This window comes from Lissotriton vulgaris, chromosome 1_1, assembly GCF_964263255.1.
Source record: "Lissotriton vulgaris chromosome 1_1, aLisVul1.2, whole genome shotgun sequence".
NCBI lineage: Eukaryota > Metazoa > Chordata > Amphibia > Caudata > Salamandridae > Lissotriton > Lissotriton vulgaris.
The window spans coordinates 762,318,601-762,343,077 of record NC_141685.1 but is presented as its reverse complement, the minus strand read 5'-3'; the positions used below and the strand labels follow the sequence as shown (position 1 = coordinate 762,343,077).

Genomic DNA, 24,477 nt, shown 5'->3' with positions numbered 1-24,477 from the left:
AACCAGAGCCTTGTTTCGTATGCCTACGCACTTAAGGTTCATAAAAACAGAAATCCAGTTCAGAAAGGCCTTGAAGGCCTGGATCTTTGGATCCTCAGATGAAGTGTGCTGATCATTCATATAGTGGTTGTTCTTATCTACCCCGACTATCTTCTGCATAGCGCCAGGATGCTCCTTCCGGAATGACAGTCGCGCTCTATAAATGCCCAATCAAATCAAATCAAATTCAAATATAACATGAGTGACACCGACAGGCTACCACCCTACCAAACTTTTTTGCCTTGCCTCACCCCTCGAAAGAGGAGAAGAGACTCCATTGTTTGGATCCAAGGCAGCCCGCTATTTCTACATTGATTGTACCAGAGACATCGGGTGGATGATCTGCTCTTTGTGGGCTACTCAGGAGCAAAGAAAGGCAAGGCAATGTAGAAAAGAACCATCTCTGCAATCAAATCTGCTGTGTGCTAGCCAAGAAGAAGCCAATTGAAGGATTAAGGGCTTATTCCACTCTGGCTAAGGTTGCTACTGCTGCACTGACCCGCTCAGTGCCTGTCCGGTATATCTCTCAGGTTTCTTAGTGGGCATCAGTGAACACACTTACAAAGCACTATTGTCTTCACAGTCATGTCTCTAGAGATCAGCATTTTGCTCAATCAGTCCTGCAGGACTTTTTAATCTGAGCCACTTCATAGACCAACCACCTGGGGTGGCATTGCTTTATTATCTGTTCACAGGGTGAGTAATCTGTGGTTAGAAGTAGCCATCAGAAGGACAAGTTGATTACCTTTGGTAACTCTTTCTTGTGGATACTGTACGTACCCGCAGATTCCTAGCCACACCTCAAGTTCTCTGTTTTGTTGAATTGACTCTTTCCCATCTTAAAAAAAGTCCCACTCTAGAGATCTGCCGGTGGCCATACTAGTTTTCTGATGGGTTCTGCTTCTTATGGCGCTGACAAGCCTGCTAGAGAAACTAGTGTCAGTGCGCATGGGTGGCAATTTATATATGGCTTTGCTCGCCACTTATGGAGCGGAACAATGTAGACATGGAGCAGCATGATGCCACCTACTGGCCTAAGGTAGGTAACTTGTTCTTCTCCCCACTTATCATATTTGCCTTTTCAGATGCCTCACTGCTTCCTCTTTTGAGTTCTTGCATGATGCGAAAAGCTACCTTCTATCTCCTTCCCTCTGGCAATGAGGGACACCTCTAAAACACACACTGGGAGCAAGCAGGATAGTTCTGAATAGACGGAGTTAATGAAATTGAATCCAGCTCCTGCAGTCAAACTTGCCAGCTTCTCAAGGTTTTGCTCAAAGGCTAAGCAAAAGACACCAGAGCAGAGTGATGAGCTCATGCCTTGCAGTGTCTGACAGTGCTTAATTGTTATAGACCATTCTACGTCTACTTTTGAACAGATAGGTGTTTTCTCTAAAATCTCCGGCCCTTCCCACGTTTGCATACCATAATGTAACTTCTGCTGCTCCAGTCAAGCTGGCCTGGCAGTTCCTCATTACCTTGAAGTCCGGTACTGCTCCCACGCCAGGACCCTCACCATTGGAGCTGTTCTAAAAGAAGTGCACCACATTGAGATTGCTGGAAGTGCGGGATGAAGGAAGAAGCTGCAAACTTGGTTTTTACAGAGTGGAGGTTAAGATTTCAGCCTTTAGGTACAGTTTCAGCAAATAACACACCACTCCACCGATCTCCAACCATCTTGCAGAGGTGCCAGCAGGCAGGTGATCAGAGCATGACACACGAGTTCCAAGGATACGAATCCAACATGGGCTCAGGCTGTCCCTAGGAATGAATGGAAAGAGAGCAAGCTCCTGTTTGATCCATGTGCATAAGTTACTTTCTCCTCTTACTGGTGCCACTCGTTGGATTGCTTGTTCTTGGTTTCCCAATCTAGTGAGGCTTCTTAGTTTGATGCTCCCTTGAATGTCTTCTACTTTTTGTATGCCTTCTAGTTATTGTAGTAGGTCTACTGCCAAAATCTAAGATCCATTTTGTTTATGTTCTGCAGGTCGGGCTTGCAGTTGTGAATGGACAGCTAATGGCAGTTGGTGGATTTGATGGAACTACTTACTTGAAGACCATAGAAGTTTTTGATCCAGACGCAAACACATGGAGGTTGGGTTTACAATTTAATTTCCTCATACTTCATCAATTGATTTGGCTACTGTCGAATTTGATATCATCTACAGGTGGTGAAAGCAGGTGTACAATGCCTTTTTCAGATACTAGTGGCTCAAACTGGAAAGTTATGTAAGGCATTTTGAATGCCTGCAGGGAATACTTGTCTTGGAGGCATGGAAGAATACCTGCCACAGATAAATACTAGCAATATTACAGGAAATAGAAGTACTATTTAAGAGCAAAAATAGCATTATTCAGATAATAGATTTCAAATCATAAACACCATGCGAAGTACAGTAGATTCTCTACAGAAATGGGACCTGTAAATACATGTAAAGAGTCTAGTAGTTGAACTGGATAGTCTTGCAAGAGAACACTCGAGCTGTAACTATTGTCAGTTAGCAGATTGGTAGGGAAACTTTTACAGTGTTTGAAGTGAAATTCTACAATCAAGAGGTAAACTATAGGAAAGCCTCAGAAAGAAACAGGAAACCCCTACTCTGACGGAGGTTAGGAATGATACTCTAAATAGCTTAGCACATGCACCAAAATAAACAGCCATCAATCCTGAAATAAAGTATGTAAAATGCTTCAGGACCTGGTCCAGGAAAGTGTCCAGAAATCAGCCAAGCACCTTCCGAATCCCAGCATAGAAAAGAGTGAGCAAATGGGAAATGGGTTTAAAACGCGACCAGTTGGCATTGTACTAGATACAATATGTGCTACAATGAAGCCTGAAGCACAGCTCACTGTAGGCAGTGGAGGTAAATGAGCTCTGCTAGGGGTAGCTGGCAGTTTGGCACATAAAAATGTAAGCACTCTTAAGCTAGTTCTGTTTTGTGGGCATTATTGTTGTCCTTGGAATTACAGGAATAGGCACCACTTTAAGCTCATTTATTTGTCAAGTTTCACTTTTAGGAGTTGAAGCTTACTCTTCGAGGGAGATGTGGGGGAGAACCTGTAGGTTCGAGGCATGTGGGCTGCTGAATTCATATCTGTGCATAGATTGCCGCCTAGTGTTGGGTCCGGATGATTGCACATTGTTGTCCTGGAAGAGTCTTCAAAGTATCACGAGATAGGTGGCTTCTCCCCTGGACTACAGTGCGCATGGGCAACCTCTCCATCCTTCGATATTTTTTTTCCGCCATTGGGTTCGGATGCATTTTCCTGTACTCAGAGTTCGGAGTCGAAATAAACGTATCTAAAAGGCCAAAAGGCCTTAGGATTCGTCGGTATTGTTTTCGATCGGTACCGAAAAGTTTTCTTCACAATCTACTTGCACTCCGGTCGTCGAATCGGGCCATTTGGCCTTCTCGACGCCACGTGGACTGACGGCCGATGGAACGAAGTCCATTCAAATATTGCCCACAGTGCAACTCAGTTTCCGCACACAGATAAGCATCCTGTGTGCAACAAATGTTTATCGCCAGATCATAATGAAGGCGATTGCCTTGCTTGTGCGCAGTTCCGGTCCAAGAAGACGATCCGGAATCAGCGGGCGGCAAGGCAAGAGATGAGGAGGTCGGCACCGGAGCCCGAGAATATCTTCGACGATGAGGAAGAACTAGGTGACGTTGAAGACTCTGATCAAGAAGAGGATCAAGACTCCGAGCACAACTCTGAATATTATATTGACGAGGAGGAACAAATCATCGAGGTCGAAGAAGACGACCAAGACATCGTAGCGGTCGAAGACGACTCCGATGACAACGAGGGGCGCGAGTACACCGCCCCACACAGACACTACGCCATTATCAGATACTCAGGTCGAGGCATTGCCAACAGGCCTTAGCCAAGATCTAAACACTGATTCTATAGCCCCTCAATACAGCCCGGCTAAGAATATACAAAAAGAGCCTTCTGAGACACGTAATCCAAAAGCGGTTCTACCGAAACCGAAAGTCATTGACACAACAGTCTTCGAACCGAACGTCGTTGAACCGAAGGTGATAAACACAAAGGGCGCCGAGCCGAAGGCCAGCGTTCCATATAAACCTTCGAAGCCAAGGCCCGTCGACTCGAACAAATCCAGTTCGACGGCCGAAAAGGGACAAAAGATTGTCTACGAAGCCAAAAGGACTACGCCCAAGACGGTAGTCGAACCGAAAGCGAAACCAAAAGTAGACCAACCAAGAGCGGTCGAGCCGAAGCCCATCGATCCGAAGAAGGGCATCGAGGCGAAGCCACAGGCTCAGAGGACACCTCTACAGCCGAACAAGCCAAAACACCCGATAAAGGTTATCGAACTAACAAAACCAATTGGCCCAAAAAAAGTGGTGCAACCTGTGAAGTCCGTCGCACCGACAAAACCTATCAGACAGACACTGCCCATAAAGCCTCAAAAGCTGATCCAGGCACTGAAACCGGTCGAACCAAAAAAAGGCATCGAACTGACAAAGGTCAAACCGAAAACATCGGCGCCAAGGCAAAAGACTGTGGAAGAGGAGATCATCCATCCAGACCCCTCTACAGAAGATCAGTCTAAACTATATATTGACCCAAATACCAGGAAAGTGACTGTTTACAAAAGGAAGAAAAGACCAGCGCCTGTGGAAGACTTTTCTACAATTCCACTCAAAAAGAAAAGAGACTGTGCAACCTCTCCTTTTCTTTTGGAGCCGATCTCTCCAGCTATGCCTACTACTCCATATGCACCACACTCACCTACACGCTCTGACTACGAGCCAGATGTAGATCAGGACACAGATACTTATTTTGAATATCCACAAAACCCAGATGTAGACCCCAACTCTCAACCATGGGAGGATGACCCAGACCCTGATGAGGCTCAACCCATTACAGACACACCTGCATACCCGGCTAGACCATCACCTACAGAAGACACGGTGGCATTCAACTCATTAATAGATATAGCAGCGCTCTACCATAATGTAGAAATGCATGCAGATCCTATAGAGGAAGACTTTCTGTGTGATACGCTTGCAACGTCAGAAAAATGTCAAAACACTTCCCATGTTAAAAGGGGTCCTAAAGCACGCAAATGACATATTCAAAGACACTGCTAGGGCACGTGTCATCAACCCTAGAATTGAAAAAAAGTATAGGGCCGCACCATTAGTCCCTACTTACATCAGGGGACAACTGCCACTAGACTCATTGGTAGTCTCCAACACACGTAAGCGTGCTAATTCTCAAACTACTGGAGAGGCTCCTCCTCCTGAAAAGGAGTCAAAGATTTTAGAAGCATCAGGCAAGAGAGTAGCTGCTCAAGCAGCAAACTCATGGAGAATTTCCAATACTCGAGTCTTGTTGGCTAGATACGACAGAGCGCACTATGACAGCGTAGAACCACTTCTCCAACACTTACCTGAGCCTTTTAAACAGCAGGCCGATTAACTTGTACAGGAGGGAAAGTTCATTACTAATGCCTCCATTAAGTGTGCTCTAGACGCGGTAGACACAGCTGCCAGATCTATTAACACAAGCGTACTGCTTAGGAGACACGCATGGCTTCGCATATCTGGATTTAAGAGTGAGGTCCAAAACACAATTCTTAACCAGCCAATCAATCCAGATTTTTTATTTGGTCCAGCAGTTGACTCAATTCTGGACAAAATGAAAAAGGACACAGATACTGCAATGTCAATGGGGGCTCTTCAGTCACAACAGCACAGAGGCTCCTTTCGCCGCTCCAACTACAGAGGAGGAGCGCAAGGTAATACATCGCAGCAATCCTCCACATACAAAAGTAATACGCAATCCACATACAATAAAAACACAAATCGTGGTGGATACAGAGGAAATAATAACAATGGCAGAGGGCGTGGAGGCAATGCCAATAGATCCTCCACTAATACCAAACAGTGACTTGTAGGCACTACCCCCAGACCATAAACAGTTCCTACCAGTCTGGCTAAACATCACTACAGACAAGTGGGTCAGGCAAATTATCCATCATGGCTATTGCCTAGAACTCCCATCCACACCACCCAACATACCACCAGTACACCGTCCAATGTCAAAAGAACATATAACATTATTGCAGCAAGAGGTCATCAGTATGCTGCAAAAGGGGGCCATAGAACCAGTCCCATTAAAACATCAAGGAACAGGAGTATACTCACAATACTTCCTCATTCCCAAAACGGACAGTCTCTCAGACCAATATTGGACCTCAGGCCCCTCAACCAGTACATTTTACCCTCAACCAGTACTTTTTATCAGAGCATTTTCACATGCTCACTCTGCAACAAGTCTTACCACTGCTGTGGCAGGGAGACTACCTAGCAACTCTAGACCTCAAAGATGCATACTTTCATATACCAATACACCCTGCTCACAGAAAGTATCTCGGGTTTACAATTCAAGGACAACACTACCAGTTCAAAGTCCTACCATTCGGCGTAACAACAGCTCCACGAGTGTTCACAAAATGCCTAGCAACAGTGGCGGCACACCTCAGGAGACAACACATTCATGTGGACCATATCTGGACGATTGGCTAATAGAAGCGCCATCGGCCCAGCAATGTGCCAGCCACATGTCAAAGACCATTCATCTCCTGCACAGTCTAGGTTTCTTGCTGAACTACCCAAAGTCACACCTACAATCCTCCAAAGTACAACAGTACCTGGGAGCTACAATAGATACACTAGCAGCAAAGGCATATCCAAACACAGCACGGATCAACGGAATGCAAACGTTAATCCAAAGGTTCAAGCCACAACACTCATTGCCAGCTCGAGTGTTCATGCAACTAATAGGCATGATGGCCTCGTGCATAATCATAGTCCCTCATGCCAGACTACACATGTGTCTGCTACTAGAGTGCCTAGCAAGGCAGTTGAACCAGGCTCAGGGACAATTAAAAGACCTAGTTTTGGTGACCAGTCGGGCATACAACTCTCTGTATTGGTGGAATCCACAAAACCTTTGCAAAGGACGACTGTTCCAGGAGCCTGTCCCACAAATAGTGATAACGGCGGACGCATCCCTGATAGGCTGGGGAGCCCATGTCCTGTATTACACAATCCAGGGTCTATGGACTTCACAACAGAAGAAGATGCACATCAACCTACTAGAGTTGATGGCGGTCTTTCTAGCACTGAAAGCGTTCAAAAAACACTTATGCAATTTATTTATTTATTTATTTATGTCATTTCTAGAGCGCGCTGCAACCCTACGGGCATCCTGGCGCTGTGAAAAAGTGCGACTAAGCATCAAGGGGCAGGATGGGGGGAGTGAACAAAATACTCTTGGGGCAGTTAGGCCTTAGGGAGGAGCCAGGTCTTTACCTTTTTGCGGAAAGGCATCAGTTCACCTGTTTTTCTAATTTCAATAGGAAGGCTATTCCAGAGATGGGCTGCCGCAATGCTGAAGGCTCTGCCACAGTGAGTAGCTTTCCTGATCCTAGGTATGCTAATGAGGTTAGAGGAGGAGGAGCGGAGGGTTCGTGTAGGCTCATACCATATGAATTTGTTTTGGAGGGGTTTTGGACCCAGACCATGTACTGCCTTGAAGACAGTGCATAGAGATTTAAAGAGGATCCTCTGATGCACCAGCAGCCAGTGTAACTCGGCCAGTGCTAGAGTGGTGGAGGCTCGTCGTCCTCGAAGGAGTGCCATTTTCGCCGCTGCTGCCTGGATGCTCTGGAGTCTGGAGATCAAATACGCAGGGGATTCCAGTAACAGAGCGTTACAGTAATCCAGGCGGCTAAGGATAGTGCTCCTCACCACGGTTGCTCTAGTCTGTGCTGGAAGGAGAGGCAGCAGCTTTCGGAGGCCCCGCATTAAGGTGAAGCAACTGCTCATCTGTTTGTTGACGTTGGTCTCCAGATTTAATTTGTCATTAAAGCTGACCCCCAGATTCCGCACCGTTTTTACTGGTATCAATGGTCCATCTGAGGCTAGGGGCCAGAAGTCAACAGGCATGTTTCTGGTGATTCTTCCCACTTTGCATTGCATTATCTCAGTTTTACTGCTGTTAAATTGTAACGAGTTACATTTTAGCCAAGTTGCCATTTCCAACATGCAGGTGTGGATGGTCTCAAGTGATACTGCATGGGCATCAACAAGACTGTGTTGATCCGGACGAACAACATGACCGCTATGTATTATATTCAAAAACAGGGAGGAACACATTCCCCACAACTATCGCATCTAGCTCAAAGTGTGTGGAAATGGGCCCTTCAAAGGACATGTTTCTCATGGCAGAACACCACCCAGGCAAGAACAATCAAATAGCCGACCTGCTCAGCAGGCACAGTCAACAAATGCACGAATGGGAGATTCACCCCAATGTGCTCCAACCATTCTTCCGGCAGTAGGGACAAGCGGAGATAGATCTGTTTGCCACAAGCGAAAACGCAAAATGCCAATACTTTCCCGCCAGGTTCCCACATCCGCAGTCGCAGGGAAATGCAATATGGATGAACTGGTCAGGCAAATTTGCGTACGCTTTTCCCCCAGCTCCATTAATACCGCTAGTGGCACGCAAAATGCGCCAACATTCACTGACGCTAATCCTAGTTGCTCCCACATGGGCGAGGCAACCATGGTACACAACCTTCTAGAACTGTCAGTGGTGCCTCATCAAACACTGCGACTCACACCCAATCTTCTAACTCCGAGCCATGGAGAAATCCAACACCCAGATCCGCAACAGCTGAACCTGGCGATCTGGCTCCTGAAGTCCTAGAGTTTGGATACCTGAACTTGCCTCCAGACTGCATGAATATTATCAAGGAGGCAAAAAAACCACTACCAGGGCATGTTATGCATCAAAGGGGAAACGTTTCGTCATTTACTGCAGTAACAACGATATAAACCCATTAGATGCTTCTACACAGAACATCATGTTTGAGGCATGTGGGCTGCTGAATTCATATCTGTGCATAGATCGCCGCCTAGTGTTTGGTCCGGATGATTGCACATTGTTATCCTGGAAGAGTCTTTGAAGTATCACGAGATAGGTGGCTCCTCCCTCGGACTACAGTGCGCATGGGCATCGTCTCCATCCCCAGATTGATTTTTTCCGCCATTGGGTTCGGATGGACTTTCCTTTACTCGAAATTCGGAATCGAAAACAGTTATTCTAAAAGGCCAAAAGGCCTTAGAGTTCGTCGGTATTGTTTCGATCGGTGCAAACAAACTTTATTTAAAGTTATCCTGCTTCGGACGTCGAATCGGGCCGCGGGGCCTTCTTGACGCCACATGGACTGGTCGTCGATGGAACGGACTCCTTTCAAAAGATGCCCTCAATGTAACGCTAAATTCCCACATACAGACAAACACTCTGTATGTAACAGATGCCTATCCCCAGATCATAACGAAGACGACTGCCTAGCCTGTGCCCAGTTTCGATCCAAAAAGACTATCCGGAATCGAAGGGCCGCTATTAATAATGCAATCAGCGCCGGAGCCCGAAAATATCTTCGAAGACGAGGAAGAACTTGTCGAAGCCGAAGAGTTGGAGGGACAGTCCGATCAAGACTCCGAGCAAGAATCCAATTACTACGTCGACGACGAAGAAGACATCGTCAAGGTAGGAGACGACGATCAAGGAATTGGAGCCTTCGAGGACGACTCCAGTGACGAAGCTGGGCGAACCGTGGGTACACCGCCCCACAAAGACATTACGTCGGTCCCATAGGCTCAGGTTGCGGCATTGCCGGAAGGCCTTAGCCAAGATCTCGATACCGATTCTATAGCCCCGCACTCCAGCTCGGCTAAGAATATTCGAAAAGAGCCATCTCATAAACAGTATCAAAAACTGGTGGTATCGAAACCAAAAACAGTGGAACCGAATCTGATGGACAATATAGTCTTCGGACCGAACGACATAGACCCATCGGAGTCGAACAGAAAGGTCGCCGAGCCGAAAGCCAGCGTACCTATACAAACTCCGAAACCGAAGGCCGTCGCCCCGATAAAATCTGCTCCGACCGCCAATAAAACAAAAAAAGGTTCTTCAAGAAGGCCTCGATCCCAAAAGGGTTGTTGAACCGAAAGAAAGTCGACAAGCCAAAAGTGGTTCAGTCGAAGGCTATCGAGCCGAAGCCAATCGATCCAAAGAGGGGCATCGAGCCGAAAACTCAAGGCATCGTTCCGAAACAGCTTTCGAAGACGCCTCAAGTTCAACAGGGGACGATCGAGCCGACTACAAACGTCGAACCGATCAAAACATCGGCTCCGAAGACACAAACACAGCCAAAAAAACACGGTTGGAATACCGAAGGCACTCGGACCGAATAAATTTGGACTTCCAACTCCCCTTGACAAAACGCCAAAGACTCTTGTAACGTCAAAACTGGTCGACCCAAAAAGCAGTGTCGGACCGAAACAGTTCAAAACAAAGGCGTTGGTGCAAAAGTCAAGAACTGCTGAAGAGGAGATCTTATACCCAGACCCCTCAGCAGAAGAACAGTCAAAACTCTATATTGACCCTAATACTGGCAAAGTTACTCTCTACAAAAGGAAAGTCAGACCAGTATCCAGTAAAGACTCCTATACTATCCCACTTAAAAAAAAGGGGACTGTGCTACTTCCCCTATTCTATTTGAGCCTATCCATCCAGCTATGCCTAATCCATACACATATTTACCCACACACTCAGACGAAGAGGTGGTTGATGAAAATAATGAGGAGTACATTTACCAGGTGAACTCTGGCCCAGACACCCTGCCACAACCATGGGGGGAATCAGTGGACCCTTATAGCTCTACACCCATTCCAGATACACCTGCATGCCCTGCTAAGCCTTCCTCTACAGAGGATACGTCTGCATTTAACGCACTGATAGATAGAGCAGCCCTCCATCACAATGTAGAAATGCATGCAGACCCCATTGAGGAGGATTTCCTTTTGACACTTTTGCAAAATTAGAAAGGTCTGTAAAAACATTACCTATGTTGAAAGGGGTACTTAAACATGCAGGAGACATTTTTAAGGTAACAACTAGGGCAAGGGTAAATAACCCCAGAATAGAGAGGAAATACAGGCCAGCACCATTAGACCCCACATATATTAAGGGGCAACTGCCTCTAGATTCATTGGTTGTATCCAATGCACGTAAACGTGCAAACTCTTAAACATCAGAAGCTCCTCCTCCAGACAGAGTCAAAAATTATTGAGGCTTCAGGCAAAAGGGTAGCTGCACAAGCAGCAAACACATGGTGTATTGCAAATACGCAAGCCCTGCTAGCTAGGTACGACAGTGCACATTATGACACCTTAGAAACACTCCTCCAGCATTTGCCAGAACCTTTCAAGGAACAAACTGAGGAACTAGTACAGGAGGGAAAGTTAATAACCAATGCCTCCATTAAATGTGCCTTAGACGTTGCAGACACAGCTGCCAGGTCAATTAACACCAGTGTTATGCTAAGAAGACATGCATGGCTTCGCATCTCAGGTTTCAAAAATGAAGTTCAGTCCACTATATTAAATCAGCCAGTGAATCCAGATTTCTTATTTGGTCCAGCTGTTGACAACATTCTGGACAAAATGAAGAAAGATACTGAGACTGCTAAGTCGATGGGAGCCCTGCAGTCCCAACAACATAGGAGCTCTTTTCGTCGCTTCTATTACAGAGGAGCTGCAAGAGGTAGCTTATCACAGCAGAGCTCAAACTACAAAGGAAACACGCAAACCACCTACAACAAAAACAACAATGGAGGTGGATACCGAGGCAATAGCAACAAGGGCAGAGGAAGAGGAGGTAATACCACCAAATCCTCTATCAACACCAAGCAGTGACTTCTTGTCGCTACCCCCAGACCACATAACACCGGTCGGGGGACGTCTACAGCAGTTCCTACCTGTCTGTCAAAACATCACCACAGACAGGTGGGTATTACAAATTATCCAAAATGGCTACTGCCTAGCGCTCATCTCCACACCCCCCGACATACCACCCGTACACCGTCCTAGGTCCACAGAACACCTCAACCTATTGCAGCAAGAGGCTATCAGTATGCTGCAAAAAGGGGCCATAGAACCAGTACCGCTAAAACATCAGGGTACAGGGGTATACTCGCTATACTTCCTAATCCCCAAAAATGACGGGTCTCTCAGACCAATATTGGACCTCAGGCCCCTAAATCAATACATTCTATCAGAGCATTTCCATATGCTCACTCTACAACAAGTCTTACCACTGCTGCAGCAAGGAGACTTCCTCGCAACTTTAGACCTCAAAGATGCATACTTCCATATACCAATACACCCTGCTCACAGGAAGTATCTCTGATTCACAATACAAGGTCAACACTACCAATTCAAAGTCCTTCCTTTTGGTGTGACAACAGCCCCACGGGTGTTCACCAAATGCCTAGCAACAGTAGCTGCACATCTAAGAAGACAGCATATGCATGTCTACCCGTACCTGGACTACTGGCTAATACAAGCAAAGTCAGCCCAGCAATGTGCCAGCCACATGTCTCGCACCATTCATCTCCAACACAGTCTAGACTTCTCGCTGAACTACCCAAAATCTCACCTACAGCCGTCCCATGTACAACAGTACCTGGGAGCAACAGTAGATACTCTAGCAGCAAAAGCATACCCAAGTACAGCAAGGATCAACAGTATGCAACTGCTCATCCAAAAGTTCAAGCCACAACACTAGCTCTCTGCCCGAGTGTTTATGCAACTCATAGGCATGATGGCTTTGTGCATATTTATAGTCCCTCACCCACGACTGCACATGCGTCCGCTCCAACAGTGTCTAGCACAACAGTGGAACCAGGCTCATGGACAATTGAAAGACCTAGTGTTGGTCACCAGTCGTGCATACAACTCTCTGCATTGGTGGAATCCACAAAACCTTTGCAAAGGTAGACTGTTCCAAGAGCCTGTACCACAGATAGTCATGACAGCGGACGCATCCCTGTTAGGATGGGGAGCCCATGTCCTTCAGTACACAGTGCAAGGCCTATGGACAACACAACAAAAGAAAATGCACATCAACTTACTAGAACTGATGGCAGTTTTTCTGGCACTGAAAGCATTCAAAATACATTTGTGCAACAAGACCGTGTTGATCCGGACGGACAACATTACAGCAATGTATTACATACAGAAGCAGGGAGGAACACACTCTCCACAACTATCACACCTAGCTAAAAGCATGTGGAAGTGGGTCATTCAAAGAAACATTTTTCTCATGGCGGAACACCTCCCAGGCAAGGACAATAAATAGCGGATCTGCTCAGCAGACACAGCCATCAAATGCACGAGTGGGAGATTCATCCCAAAGTGCTACAACCATACTTCCAACAATGGGGACAACCAGACATAGACCTGTTCGCCTCAAAGGAAAACGCAAAATGCCAGTGCTTTGCTGCCAGGTTCCCACATCCGCAGGGCAATGCGATATGGATGAACTGGTCAGGCAGATTTGCGTACGCTTTTCCCCCAGCACCACTAATACCGCTGGTGGCACGCAAACTACGCCAGCATCCAATGACACTAATCCTGGTTGCTCCAACATGGGCGAGGCAACCGTGGTACACAACATTTCTAGAACTCTCTGTGGTGCCTCATCAAAGACTGCATCTAACACCCGATCTTCTAACGCAGAGCCATGGAGACATACAGCACCCAGATCCGCAACAGTTGAACCTTGCGATCTGGCTCCTGAAGTCCTAGAGTTTGGGTACCTAAACTTACCTCCAGACTGGATGAATATTATCAGAGAGGCAAGAAAACCTGCTACCAGAGCATGTTACGCGTCAAAGTGGAAGCATTTTGTCATTTATTGTAATAATAATGACATAAACCCATTAGATGCTTCTACACAAAACATCATTTGCTATCTTTTGCACTCACATCGTTCCAATTTAGCTTATTCATCTATACGAATACACTTAGCTGCCATAGCAGCTTATCTTCAAAACAGACCGCATCTTTCGCTGTTTCGAGTGCCAGCAATTAAAGCATTCATGGAGGGACTCAAACGAATCATTCCTCCAAAACACCCTCCTTCACAAGTCTGGAACCTAAACATTGTTTTAACCCGACTGATGGGACCACCATTTGAGCCGTTACATTCATGTGAATTACAATTTCTAACATGGAAGGTAACTTTTCTGGTAGCAATTACTTCGCTTAGAAGAGTTAGCGAGCTGCAAGCCCTAACTATTCAAGACCCATTTATCCAAATACATGCAAATAGGGTGGTGCTTAGAACCAAGCCTAAATTTATGCCACAGGTGGTATCCCACTTTCATATCATTCAGACAATAGAACTGCCAGTGTTCTTTCCAAATCCACAGTAAGTACCTGAAAGAGCACTACATACACTAGATGTCAAAAGAGCTCTTCTTTACTATATTGACAGAACTAAGGATTTTAGGAAAACTAAACAATTGTTTGTTGCCTTTTCACCACAACACAAAGTCAACCCAATTTCGAAATCAGGGTTAGCCAGATGGACCGTTAAGTGCATTCAAATATGTTATCAAAAAGCAAAACTCACCTTAACAGTTCCCCCAAGAGCGCATTCTACACGCAAACTAGGGGCATCTATGGCTTTCCTGGGAAACATTCCTCTAGAGGAAATATGTAGAGCAGCCACATGGTCTACCATACATACCTTCACAAAACACTATTGTGTAGATGTACATTCCAAACAGCAAGCTGCTGTAGGACAGGCTGTTCTAAAAACTCTTTATCAGACTGCTGCAGCTGGCACAGGTAGCCACTGCTAAGGGAGAGACTGCTATACATTCTATGCACAGATATGAATTCAGCAGCCCACATGCCTCGAACAGAATATGCTACTTACCAGTATGCATCTGTTCTTGGCATGTAGGGCTGCTGACATTCATATCGCCCACCCTCTTCCCCGGTGCCTGTCGCAGCTGTAGCATTCATTCTTTCTTGCATGGACATCTCCTACTTTACTATACTCCATCTATGCCACAATGGCTAAAAACAATCTGGGGATGGAGAGGATGCCCATGCGCACTGTAGTCCGAGGGAGAAGCCACCTATCTCGTGATACTTCAAAGACTCTTCCAGGACAACAATGTGCAATCATCCAGACCCAACACTAGGCGGCGATCTATGCACAGATATGAATGTCAGCAGCCCTACATGCCAAGACCAGATGCATACTGGTAAGTAGCATATTCCTTGCTATCTCTTGCACCTACAACGTTGCAATTTAGCCTAGTCATCTATCAGGATACATTTAGCTGCGTTAGCAGCATAGCTCTAAAACAGGCAACACCTTTCACTGTTTAGAGTGCCAGCAATTAAATCATTTATGGAGGAACTTAAACGAGTAATTCTCCCAAAGCACCCACCTTCACCAGTCTGGAATCTAAAGATCGTTTTAATCAGACTTATGGGACCACCTTTTGAACGACTACACTCATGCGAACTACAATTTCTTACTTGGAAGGTGGCTTTCCTTATTGCCATTACTTCACTTAGAAGAGTTAGTGAGCTGCAGGCCCTAACTATTCAAGAACCATTCATTCAAGTACATGCAAATAGAGTAGTTCTCAGAACAAACCCTAATTCATGCCAAAAGTGGTATCCCATTTTCATATAAATCAAACAATAGAAATGCCAGTGTTCTTTCAAAATCCACAGACAGTTGCTGAAAGGGCCTTACATACTCTAGATGTCAAAAGAGCTCTGCTATACTATATAGATAGAACTAAGGCATTTCGCAAAACAAAGCAGTTGTTTGTTGCTTTCTGACAGCAACGCAAAGGCAACCCTATTTCAAAATCAGGTATAGCCAGGTGGATCGTTAAGTGCATTCAGATATGTTATTTAAAAGCAAAACACACCTTAACAGTTCCCCCTAGGGCGCATTCTACACGCAAACTAGGGGCATCCATGGCTTTCCTAGGAAATATTCCTTTACACGAAATTTGTAGAGCAGCCACATAGTCAACCATAAATACAGTTACAAAACACAATTGTGTAGATGTACATTCCAAACAGCAAGCTGCTGTAGGACAGGCTGTTCTCAAAACTCTTTTTCAGACTGCTGCAGCTGGCACGGGCAACCACCGCTAGGGGAGATGCTGCTATACATTCTATGCACAGATATGAATTCAGCAGCCCACATGCCTCGAACGGAATATGCTACTTACCAGTATGCATCTGTTCTTGGCATGTAGGGCTGCTGACATTCATATCGCCCACCCGCCTCCCCGGTGCCTGTCGCAGCTGTAGCATTCACTCTTTGCATGACCATCTCTTACTTTACTATACTCCATCTCTGCCACAATGGCGAAAAACAATCTAAGGATGGAGAGGATGCCCATGCGCACTGTAGTCCAGGGGAGGAGCCACCGATCTTGTGATACTTCGAAGACTCTTCCAGGACAACAATGTGCAATCATCCGGACCCAACACTAGGCAGCGATCTATGCACGGATATGAATGTCAGCAGCCCTACATGCCAAGAACAGATGCATACTGGTAAATAGCATATTCCTTCAATTTGTATCACTCTCAGTAAATATGTTGCCCACCTTTTGTCCTGTAGGGTAGTCCCAAGCATATAATGAAAGCTGTCTTTAGGCTGCAGCACAGGGCAGGAGGCATTAGCAGTGGCTACACACTTGTTGATTTTGGCAGGAGGCAGGTAGCCCCTGTGTAAAATATCATATTATATACATTTAAATGTAGCATTGCATTAGACATTGCGGATACGCAATTGTTCTGGCCCAGTCCATGTCATGGGGGCTCCCTCTATTTCAGACTCCTATGTGTCACGTAGGGACTATTGCGCAATGGTTGTGTATAGTGTTGGAGTGCTTTGTGCAACTCTAAGAAAGTGCCCTTTTTTTTGCATGGTTGCCTTCACTTTTTGCCAAACTGCTGATGTACTTTGACTGAGTGTACCCTGGGTTCCTGACAAACAGGAACCCAGGGCCCTAAAACTGCATTAAGACAAACCCCAATTGGCACTCTTTGGCCACAGGTTAGTCCCTTGTAAATGGTACCACAGGTACCAAGGGCACTGTGGCCAGTGAAGGCCTCTAAGGGCTGCAGCAATTATTGTGCCACCCTTCGAAGCCCTGCACCTTAACACACACACACACTGCCATTGCATGCTGCGTGGTTTCGTGCAGATAAAAGTGAAGCTTCACCATCACACTCATCCCTAGATGCCATGCCTACAACTCACTGCCCTGGCTTAAGTCAGCCACCCCTCTAGCTGGGTGCGCTATACCAGTGGTGAGGGTACAGGTGCATGAGCCCTATACCCATACAGTGTCTAAGTCAATTCTTAGACATTGTAAGTGCAGGAATGCCATTAAGAGTATATGGTGCTGGGAGTTTGTCATTACGAACTCCACAGTACAATAATGGCTTTACTGAAAACTGGGAGGTTTGGTATCAAACTTCTCAGCACAATAAACCCACACTGATGCAAGTGTGGGATTAAAGGAAAAATGCACTCGTAGGGCATCTTAGAGATGCCCCCTGAAAAGCGACCTAGCTGTCCTGCTACTCGCCAGCTGCCACCACCAGACATGTGTTTGGACCCCTGGGTCGAGCGCCTGCTGCTCTCAGGGATCTGAAACAATGCGCATCCTGGGACCAGGTGCCAAGCCTCCTCGTCGATGGGCAGGGTCCACAAAGGGGAAGCTTCAAAGGCTGGCCGCCTTTGTGAGCTACCCCAGGCCTTTGCTGCTTCCAGCAACTGGCCCCCACCTGTTCTGACCCACACATTGGGCAGGAGAATCGGCAGGAAAACCAAGAGGAAGGGAGGTGTGCCCACCGTTGCCAACCCCACCCCCACCCCTCAGGTGGGGTGGCGAGATGAAGCACAACTCTGTCCCCGCCATCTGAGGCTTATACCCCCTCCACTGGAGGGTGGCATAATAGGGTGTGCACCCACCCCAACGAAGGTGCCCATTGGTCCCAACTTTTACTTACCTGTAATGCCCCTACATCTAGTATTTAGGGACAACCCCAAACCTTGCCTCCTCAGACAAGAATCGACAAGGAGAAGAAGGACCAAAGAAGCTGTGCTGAAACTAAGAAGAGAAGGACACCCACTTACTTTGCCCCATCCCTAGGGGCCTGTCTGCACCTCGAACCTGCTCCAGCGAAATCCTGGTGTGTCCTGCAGCCTCAAGAACCCGAAGGACCTGCCCTGCCTTCCAAGCCAAAGACTTTGTCTCCCGTGAGCACCGGATTTGCTCACCCACAGACTCTGGCCCCAGCCAAAACAATGAATCTGCACCCGACGCCCACGGACCGAGTTAGAGTGACCCAAAACCACAATGAGGTCTCCCCGGCGATCTCGACCTGACATCTGGGGATCTCTGACCTGCCTTGAATCTCCAAGCGAAGCCTGCAGTCCCTTTTTGGAGGATCCCCCTGACCGCGACCAGAGCTGGTATTAAAATCCAATGCATAAAGACACACCATGCACCTGATGTCCCACGGCCTTGGGTGGCCCACTCGACTGTGTCCTGGCATCCTAACTTACCTCTCCAAAGGGTGGTCACCTCCAGAAGATCTTAGTTCCCGAGCCTGCAGTCTTTCTGGCAAACAGAGAATCCCTATTTAAAACAGGGCACCCAATGCCAAAACAGCGCCCTGCTCCCAGCCGACACTGCAGGTGTACTTTGGGTGCTAACTCAGTTCCCCCTTTGCCCTGAGCCTAACACCAGTAGCTTTGCTCCCACAACCTTGTGGCCTGCTTGTGAGCAGCCACCAACCGGAGGCCCCCATCCCCCATTGGATAACATTTGGGCTCAGCACTCGGCCGCCCTAGTGCAGCTGAGGGTGTTTCAAGAGTGCATCCTTGACATTGGGGGAACCCTAGTTCTAACCCCAGAATACTAACCCCCACACACTTGTACTTACCTGCAAACCTATAACTTTATTTCCTCCCATAGGATTGCATTGACTGGTTTCCTTGAAAAATCTAAGTGTGGAGTTCATCTTTATGAAACCCTGAAAAACAGCAAATGTACAAAAACTGATTTACTTACCTTTTCTCGAGGAAATGTCCCAGTGTGATATCTAGGCATATCACACGGAGTAGAAAAGGTCATCTGAAAAGTAATCTAAAAAGTAATCTGTACAGTAATTTCAATACCTTGACTTATCTGGATTTCAAACAACTGCATTTTAACTTGCATTCACTTGTAAACCCTGCATAATATATTGCAAAGCATTTATTTCCCTTACCTGTGCCAGGCCTGGCTTAGTTCTAGAAATAAAATAACTTAATATTTTTATACAAACAAAATTGATTTGAGTTCAGTCTTTGAGTGTGTGACATTTGCTGATTGAGTGTGTACAGCAAATGCTTAACTCCACCCTCTGATAAAGCCTTACTGCTCGCTCACACTACCACAAATAGAGAGTAAGGTCCTATTTACTTTTACCTCTGCCTACCTTTGGGGTTCCACTGGACTCAGTGCACACTGCACCTTATTTTGGTATAGTATATACAGAGCCTGCGTCCTACACTCTGCCAACACATGCCCACAGATTCACACACAAAGTAATCTGTAAAGTAACTGAAAAGTTATTTCGAAGTATTGACTTCCCTGTAATTCAACCAACTGCATTTGAAACTACATTCAACTGTAAGACATTGCATAAGATTTTGCAAAGTATTATTTCACTTACCTGCACCAGGCTTCGCTTGGTTCTAGAAATAAAATAATGCAATAATAATTTTGATGCTTAACACTAGCCTCTAATAATGGCTTACTGCTCACCCACGCTACCACAAATATAGAGTAAGGTTCCATCTACTTTTACCTCTACCTACCTTTGGGGTTCCACTGGACTTTGTACACACAATACCTCATTTTGGTACAGTATATACAGAGCCAGCTTCCTACAACAACTAGCTGATTAACTTCATGCCATTACTCATTGCGAATAAAGTCTGGACAAAGAGCGAGCTGCGAGTTCTACATCAGAAACTCACCATTTGATCTGGAAGGTGAGGATCAGGACTTGTTGTATTAGGAACTATCTCCTGTGTGTGCCAAACTGTTCACCAAGCAAATCAAAAGGAAGGAGTTGTCAATCCTAAAATAGGTCACCCAAAGTTGTGATGCCTGCATTCTTCAGTGTTAGATTACCAGCTGTAAGGTACCCCAGATTATTAGGCAAACCAAGTAGGAGGATGGCTAGGGCATAGGGTGTGACGTCTTTAGTGATAAGTTAGCTTCTAACGGTGCAGCTCATTGCCATATATACTAAACAGGGTTGCCCTTGTCGAAGTTTGGTGTCCATGGGTTGGTTGTGTGTACCTTCCTGAGGCACAAGGGCTATCTTGCTTGGGCAAATCTCTGCTAGCGAGGGCCCAAGAGCCAGAATCATATTCACTAACTGGATGGCCAAATACACAAAACTCCGGACCCCATGCCCTCTGCCCTCCCCGGACAGGAGTCACAGCTTAGGCAGTGCATGTCTGTGCAGATCATTGTTCTATATGAGCTCCCTGAGTAGCTTGTCTACATGAGGAGGATAGGGTGATTAGCGAAATAGTACAGGAGGCGAGGCAGCATAACCATTTTAGATATGGTAATATGCTCCATGGCCTAAAGTAGGAGAGTCCCTCAAAAAGCTATTCCGTACCCTAAGGGCATACATTGTTTTGGTGAGGTTCCCATCAAGGAGGGGCCCTGTTGGTATGGTAAAGTCTGATTCCCAAGTAACGAATTGAGAGGCTGTTCCATTTGATTGAGCTCCACCTCCACCCCGCCACAAGTCAGGCAGGTTCGAACAGAATTAGTGTGCAGCAGGAAGAAGCATGCTCCTCCCTTTAGTCTGTCTGATGGGTAACCGCTCTGTGGCGAGCGCATAGAGCAATTGATAGAGGGGGCACCCCTCCCAAGTCCTCTAAAGATTGCAAAGGGATCAGAGTTCTATTTGCCCAGCCAGATTCTGTCAGTGGGCACATACAGACGAGCCTGATCAACCGTATGGTACACTAACCATAGCTGAACTGGGCAAACACTCTGAAAAAGTGCTCCCAGTCCAGGGTATCAAACTCCATTCCTAAGTCATGGCCCAGGCAGGCTGAGGGAGACCAAGCTGATGGAGCTACTTCCATGATTCTTTACAGTATCCTTATAGTCACTGATGTGCTCCCCCCCAGACACAAAATAATGTGGATCTGGATGGATCAGTTTAGGAATCACTTGCTACAATTTTGCTTAGGATTTTAAAGTCTGAGTTTAAGATAGCTATTGGTCTGTGTGAAGCAGGGACGGAAGTGACGTGCCATGGCTTGGGTATCAAGACTATCAGGGTCTCCCTAAGCGACAGCAGGAGCAACTCCTCAGTCGCCACTGTCTCATGAAGCTCTTCTGAGAACCAATTGGTTCCTGGTGTCTTGCCAGTAGCTAGATCCGTATGACCTCCCTAATGTTCTAAACTGTAAGGGAGGGGCAGCTATATCAACCTTGTACTCGGAGGGGACAGTGAGGGGGGCCTTCAAAAACGCCAATTTATTTGTGAAGCCATCTATTGAATCAATACCCCATGATGTACCCTTATAAAGTCTGCGAGACAAGTCCTAAAAAGTCACATGGATATCTTGTTGGTAACCTATGAGAACCCCCTGTGCTCTTTGGAGTGACTTACGTGTTATTTCTTGATCGACAAGCCACTCTAATCACCTGCCAATCTTATCTCTGTCGGTGTCAACTCAAACCTTGTCAGCAGTGTAGTCTAGACACTGTAACTTTTCTATCAAGGTGGCTTGCACCTCGTGCCACCCTGAGAGGGTCATAAATGGTCTTGTCGCTTATCGGTTGTCTTTCTGTTTGGACACAGGAGTCTTCAGCTCTGGAAAGTATTCCTTTTGACATGGTCATCCCCACTTTTTGCCTGGTACATGATACGATTTCCAGAGGAAGTGCACTATGTTCCTGCTAACCAGGTTCCCAGTGCCAGATCTCTTTCCCAAAACTGTACAATTGTTCCCCCAATTGGTAATGCATTTAGCTCCCTCTGTACAGGCCTAGTAAATGGTACCCCTGGGTACCTAGGGCCTAAGGTACTAAAGAGGGTCCCCCAACGGCTACAGCACGAATTGTGCAACCCTAAGGGACTGAGGGTCCCTGAACGGCTGCAGCACAAATTGCAACCCTAAGGGACCCCTCACCAAACTCATGCAGGGCTGGCTGCTATTACAGGCTGTGTGTTTTGTTGCAGACAAAAGTGAAAACATGACTTGCCACACCTCTGTTTGCCAGGTCCCCTATCTCTGCATGTAGTACTTATAAGTCACCCCTGCAGCAGACCTTACAGGCCTTAGGCTTGGTTCTTATTATTACATGTGATGGCATACCTGCATGAGCAGATATGCCCCGGTCAGTTCCATTACTGCCAGTGCAAGTGGACAGGAAAGCCATTTTGAACATGTACTGGAAAACTGGTGTAAACGGGTTTCCCCAGCTACGTAATGGCATCAGTGAAAATAGGGATGTTTGGTATCAAGCATCTCGTATTAATAAACCCATAATTATTCCAGTGTTGGATTTACCAATATATGCCCACAGAGGGCACCTAGAAGTACCCCCTGAAAACCTACCAGCCTCTGGTGTGCTCTCTGACTAGTTTCTGCCAGCCTGCCACTTGAGACGCTGTTCTGACCTCATAGGGTGAAAGCCTTTTGGTCTTAGGAGACCCAGAACAAAAGCCTGTCCGTGAAGAGGACGTCACACCACCTACTACAGGATGACCTGCTGATTAGCCTTCCTGGGCCAGCAGGCTTCAAAGAGCTGCAGCCTTTGAAATTCAAATCTGGCTCCCTTCACAGGAGAGGAAGCCAACACTCCCCTTTGTCCAGAGCCCCATTTGCCTGTAACTTCAGTTTTTGAGGCAGCCCCTGGCACCAGAACACCAGATCCTGCCGACCTGAAAGACGTGAAGAGTCGCATCCTGCAACAGAAGATCCAGAAACTGACTTGGCACTAACCCTGCCAGCCTGCCTTTACCAGTTGCACCAAAAGTTGACTGTCCTGCAGCTGCTAAATCCCCAAAGCCCGGGAAACCTGCCAGCATTTCACCCAGGTACCAAGACCTCCTGAGAAGTAGCGGACCTGCTTCTCTGCATCCTGCAAGCATTCAAATGCCCCCAGAAGGAATCTGAGTGCAGAAACCCGACGCCTGAAGACACCACTGCACCAGTCACTCAAAGTCTGTATCCTCTTTTTACCATGACCCTTCTCCATAGAATAACATTGGGCACCCAATGCTGCTTTGAACCTCTGCACCCGGCTGCTGTAGTGCCACTGGTGATGTTCTGCTGCTGCCGCCTTGGACCTTGCCCACCTCTCACCTTAAATCTTGGAGAAGGATCCTGTAAGTCACTGTACTATACCTAAATGCCGCATTGACTTTTCCTCCCATAAGATAACATTGCAGCCTCCGGAAGGTGTCGACTTTTTGAACTCTAAAATATTTCTGTTACAAAATGTACTTACCTGAACAAATTATTTCTGGTGCCAAAGCATATATAAAGATACTGGTTATGTTTATACATTTGTGTGGGTCATCTTCTTGAGTCGTGTGTCTCACTTATTGACTATTGTGTATATTTTCAGATGTCTTATGCTCTTCTGTGAAAAACTTGAGGCTGCTCGACCATACTACCTCCTAGCAGAGCACCTTTGGATTTCCATAGCAAGCCCTTGTTCACTCATAAGGGAACCCCTGGACTCTTTACACAAGATATCTCATTTTGATGTATCATATAAAGACCCAGCTTCCTACATCAACCTTACACAGTTACCTCTGTATGGTTCTTCCCTTGAACACCACAGCATGAATACAGTGACCTTCTGTTAATACTTTGAAAGCATTCCATTTGGTTGCTGGAGGAGGAGCTTTTTCATCATTATTCTCAAATTAATCACGCAACCTGTCAGCCAAGGAGCTTCGGAATGCTGCATCTTGTAACTTGGATGTCAGGCACCAAGAGCTCAAGGCTGTGTTCCTTGTGAATAGCTGGGCATCAAGTACAGCCAGACAATGTGTGTCCCGGTGTTCTGTCTCCTCCAAAGGCTCCTGTAGTATCACAGTTGTATGCTCCAAGGCCTTGTGTGGCAGCGTGGTCTTCTCAAATCTACTTAATGGTCCTGTTGGCAACAAGGAGGCCCACCAGCCTCCCTCCCTTCCTTCCTTCCCTGCCCCCCTCTCTCAGACCAGTAAGTTCTTATAACTTTATAGTGAAACATTTTTCCGTACAAACAGGGCATTGGAATTATGAAGCAATGCAGGACCAAATCATGCTCCAGGGCTGACCACATTGTGCGCCTCTGAATGCATACATTCTGCAGCACATTGACAGTTACTATATTGATAAAATGTAGAAAATTCAAATTTGCATAAGGAAACAATATATATTCACCAGAAA

General features: G+C 46.4%; 1 protein-coding gene across 2 annotated transcripts in view; it reads left to right on the top strand.

Annotated features, from left to right (window-relative positions):
• The window catches only part of KLHL20 (kelch like family member 20), a 213,216-nt gene that overhangs the window by 173,475 nt on the left and 15,264 nt on the right, over window positions 1–24,477 (top strand). For both annotated transcript variants that reach the window (XM_086955756.1, XM_086955767.1), the window contains one exon: window positions 2,027–2,133. In XM_086955756.1, the coding sequence (XP_086811882.1) occupies window positions 2,027–2,133 (107 nt within the window). The remainder of the gene's footprint in view (window positions 1–2,026; window positions 2,134–24,477) is intronic.